A 4,446-nucleotide genomic window follows, 5' to 3' on the forward strand; every position below is an offset into this window, starting at 1 on the left:
TTATCTTCATTATGAAACAGACTGAGCAATAATTTTGTTGTTTTGTTTAATTTATAGCTTCGATTGTCGCGTAGTTTGCAGATGATGGACACTTTCCAATACATTATTAGTTGTCTTACACTTTTACTCATTAGTTTTATTTAAAGTTAAAGATACAAAGTAAATTACTTAATAATATTTTATTTATTTCTTACAAATAAATAATAAATGAAATGAAATAATAAATTATTAATATGATTATTAAAATTGATCAAATTTAGTACTAATAAGTAACAACATTGACTTGTACATAAAAGTTGAAACTTTATTTATTATTTACTTTATTTTGTTTCTTTATTTAAAGTTGAGACATTTTACAAATCATTATCATGATTCATTGTCATGGAGTCATGTGAAGCAACAGAGATTCTGAAATCTGCCAAAAACATACCCAAAACAGTTTTCCTCTTTCCCCTCACAGCCTTCATCCTTGTCCTTCTTCTTCCTCTCCTCATTCACTTCAATCAATCATCTTCAAAGGTTCTCTTCACAACCACTGTTGTTGAAAATCAAACAACAACGACAAATTGCAACAATTTGTTTTCCGGAAAATGGGTTCCTTATCTAGGACAACCTTATTACAACGAAACCTGTCCTTTTATAACAGAGAAACAAAACTGTCTCATTCATGGAAGACCAGACAGTGATTTTCTTAAATGGAGATGGAAACCGGATGATTGTGAGCTTCCTTTGTTTGATGCGAAAGTGTTTTTGAAGATTGTTAAGGGAAAGTCAATGGCTTTTGTTGGAGATTCAATTGGGAGAAATCAGATGGAATCTTTGCTATGTCTCTTGAATAATGTAAGTTTTTATTCCTCCCAACTTTTTTTTATCTACTAGTCCTTTATTGGTTGAAATTTCATTTAAACAAATATATAGATGTTGTGGCTTCGAATTCGCGTCAATTCAATTCCTTTGAATGTTCTTGCATAACTACTGATTGAGCTACTATTATGTATATTTATTGAAAGTCTAGAAAAACAAAGAGGAAGATTGAAGTGTGGTAGATGAAAAGTTGTAGCAGACACCTAGACAAAATAATATTGGCTTTTAGGTATACTCACTCACATGATGAATAAATAATAGTACGATAAAAGAAAAATCTAGGACCTACCTAACCTATGTTTTCTCTCTATTTGAAATTGTTAGTATTTGGAAAATGGGTTTCTCCAGCATCATCTTTTGGAATTTAGGAGTGGTGAAGTTTGAAAATTTTGAAGGAAAGTAGAAAAAAAAAATTGAAAATAGTTCCTCAATTTAAATGAGTTTGTTTTTTCCATAAAACAAGAAATTAAAAATCAGTTTCTGCCATCAAAGTTTTCCATCATTCATAGTTTCACACCAATAGTTGAATTAAAATTAAATGGTTTAGATTGTATGTTTTACTTGTTTTACTTTAAATAAAAATACGGAATATAACATTTTAAATTTTATGTTTTTAGTTTACTTCAAAATAAAAAAATTGAAAATAACATTTAGACCGTCCAATTTTAATCCAACCATTGTAAATATAGCATCTCTAATTATATTAAAAAAAATTATGAAAAACATAAATTATTTAAAATCACATTAATATTTTTGCAATATTTTTTATATTTAAAAATATATTAATCATAAATATTTTATTGTTTATTCTCTATAAACATATTCTTTTCAATTAGGTGGAAACTTTCTCTATTTTTTTTTTTATTTCCTCGGTTCTCCTCATAACTTTCAAAGAGAACATAGGTGTTTTTTTTATTATTTGTTGTGATTCTAGGACTTGTTAGATTTGAATCCGATCTAAGTTTTACTCAAATTCTGTTGATAATATGCATTTGATTTATTTATTTGTAAATCAGATCCATTAAAATGTTGTCTTTGTTAATACTATTATACTAATATTTGAACCGTGTGCAATGCACATGGACATGTTAAAGTGAAATTTTGGAGTAATAAATAGGAGAGTATCAAATCATGGTGGGTGCAATTGTTTATAAACAACATACATAAATTCCCATTTCTTTACTCCAATAACATAGTTTTCTTTATGGGGGAGAAAACAACTCTCACTCCTTAGCTTCGTTATTAATCTTGATCAAGTATGGTGAATCTTATTCTTAAGATTTGAGGTTTGAATGTGGTACAAAACAACTCCTGCTCCTTAGCTTTATTATTAGTATTTATCAAATATAGTATGTGTTATTCCGAAGGTTTCAGGATCAAATCTTACCATTATAAACAATTTTTATGTTAAATCAGTTCATATAAGTTTTGCCTTTCGTTCAATTAGATCCTATTAAAATCCAGGAATTATTGGTGCTTAAGAGTGATTTAGATTTTAGGTCCACATTCTTTAATATATTCTTTCTGCTTTATCCGTTATTTTTGGGCTTTTGCGAGAGCAAACATACAAGAATTTTTACAATTTTTAGATTTTAGGGGTGCAAAGCCTGCTTGCCCACTCCACCCTCATTTTTCGACGAGGCTGAGTCAAGATTTTATGTTTGCACCCTCAATTATGTCTGTTTCGTCCCGTTTTTTATTTTGGCAAACTTTTACAAGAGTGGAGATATTGCAATTTTTAGACTTTAGGGATGCAAAGTCCGCATGCCCACTCCACACTCATTTTTCGCGGGACGAGACAAGGTTTTATGTCCGAACCATCAACTACGTCCGTCTCGTCCCACCCCGTTTTTTTCCAGGCTTTTGTGAGAGCCAACATTAACAAGAATCTTTATAATTTTACACTTTTGCGGTGCAAAGCCAGCATGTCCACTTCACCCTTATTTTTTCCAAAACATACCAAGGTTTTAGACCCACACTCTCAATTATGTCCACTCTGTTTCGTTCCGTATTTTTAGAGCTTTTGCGAATGCGCATCTAAATGAAGTGGTTATGCCCGTTTGCCACCCTAATAGTAATAGAGCGGATACCGAGTTTCTGAAAAAGAAAAATAATAGTCCGTGTTCATTGTTGTTAGTATATGCTTTTGAAGTTGAGTACTGAATTTCAGAAGAAAGCTTTGAGTACATGCTTAGTGTTGTTCTTCCGTAATTCTACTGCCAAAATAAAACTTAATTTCAGCATGTTCTTTCAGGTTGCGAGGCCAGAGGACATTACAACCAAATATGTATCAAATGAAGACCTAACATATTTCAAATGGTGGTTCTATGCTGATTATAACTTCACCATTACAATGCTGTGGTCTCCTTTTCTAGTGAAATCCTCCAAATCTTACATCTACAACAGTTCTAATTTCTACAAACCCGAGAGTCTTTATCTTGACGAACCAGATACAGCTTGGACGAGTCGAATTGAAAATTACGACTACGTAATTTTCTCTGGCGGACAATGGTTTTTCCGACCATTCACATTCTACGAAAAGAATCAAATTGTTGGATGTCAAAAATGCAACAACTCAATAGAACTCAACTATTACGGATACAAGAAAGCGTACCGAACCGCTCTCAAAACTATTATGAATCACAAACAGTTCAAAGGATTGGCATTTTTGGCAACACATTCTCCGAATCATTTTGAGAACGGCGAATGGAATAAAGGCGGAGGCTGTAATCGAACACAGCCCTTTAGTAATGAACAAAAATGGGAAGTGCATCCTTATGGTCTAGAGATATTACATCAAATACAAATGGATGAATTCAGTGCTGCAAAGAAGAATGCAAGCGAAAATGGCTCGCGTTTTGGTTTGATTGATATAACGGAGGCAATGTTGATGAGGCCGGACGGGCATCCTAACAAATACGGGCATGCGTTGAATAAAAATGTGAGTGTTAATGATTGTGTTCATTGGTGTATGCCGGGTCCCGTTGATACTATCAATGAGATTTTTCTCTATATGATCATGAGAATGAAGTTATGATAGGAGTAGATGATATTTTTAGTTTCAAAATGCATAGTTGTGTTTTGAAAAAATGTAAATGATCATTCTGAGGACACCATTTTTGTTTGTTTGCAAACATTTTCTTAAATTCATCCCCCTAATCCTTTGAGAATTAGTCAAAGTAAACTCTTAATTGTTATGATAACATAAATGTTATAAATAAATTAGTATTTGGTAGTTTTTTTTAATGAAGAATCGGCATTTGGTGGTATGTGAAAATGAATTTATATAGTTTTGAAATTTCTTAGAGAAAAAGTGGGTCAAGGAAGTGTTAAATAATACTCCATTATTATGGATTTTTCGAATAAACCAAAAATAAGATACATATGGGAGAGATCTCTTCAAAAGATTGAGTAGCTTTAAAAGTACAAGGAATCAGCACCTCTTGTTCTCTTCTTTATATATTGCTTTTATCTATAAAAAAAGATTGATTTGAAAAATTGTCATTTCATTATAAATTATTTAACTAAAAAAAATAGTATTTTACTTTTATCATTCTTAATATTTGATAAGAGGTACTTAAT

The 4,446-nt window shown here is 31.3% G+C and overlaps 1 protein-coding gene across 1 annotated transcript; it reads left to right on the forward strand.

Annotated features, from left to right (window-relative positions):
• The first annotated feature begins 341 nt into the window (after positions 1-341).
• Positions 342-4,107, forward strand: LOC127080845 (protein trichome birefringence-like 21). The gene is made up of 2 exons (XM_051021137.1): positions 342-840; positions 3,119-4,107. The coding sequence occupies exons 1-2, from the start codon at positions 382-384 to the stop codon at positions 3,899-3,901; spliced, it is 1,242 nt and encodes a 413-aa protein (XP_050877094.1). The 5' UTR covers positions 342-381; the 3' UTR covers positions 3,902-4,107.
• Positions 4,108-4,446: the final 339 nt, after the last annotated feature.

This window comes from Lathyrus oleraceus, chromosome 1 (genome assembly GCF_024323335.1).
Source record: "Lathyrus oleraceus cultivar Zhongwan6 chromosome 1, CAAS_Psat_ZW6_1.0, whole genome shotgun sequence".
NCBI lineage: Eukaryota > Viridiplantae > Streptophyta > Magnoliopsida > Fabales > Fabaceae > Lathyrus > Lathyrus oleraceus.

Excerpts from the sequence above, each read along its gene's own strand:
- LOC127080845 (XM_051021137.1), top strand. The coding sequence starts at position 382 with ATGGAGTCATGTGAAGCAACAGAGATTCTGAAATCTGCCAAAAACATA. Across the intron at positions 841-3,118 it reads TGCTATGTCTCTTGAATAAT|GTTGCGAGGCCAGAGGACAT; the intron begins GTAAGTTTTTAT and ends ATGTTCTTTCAG.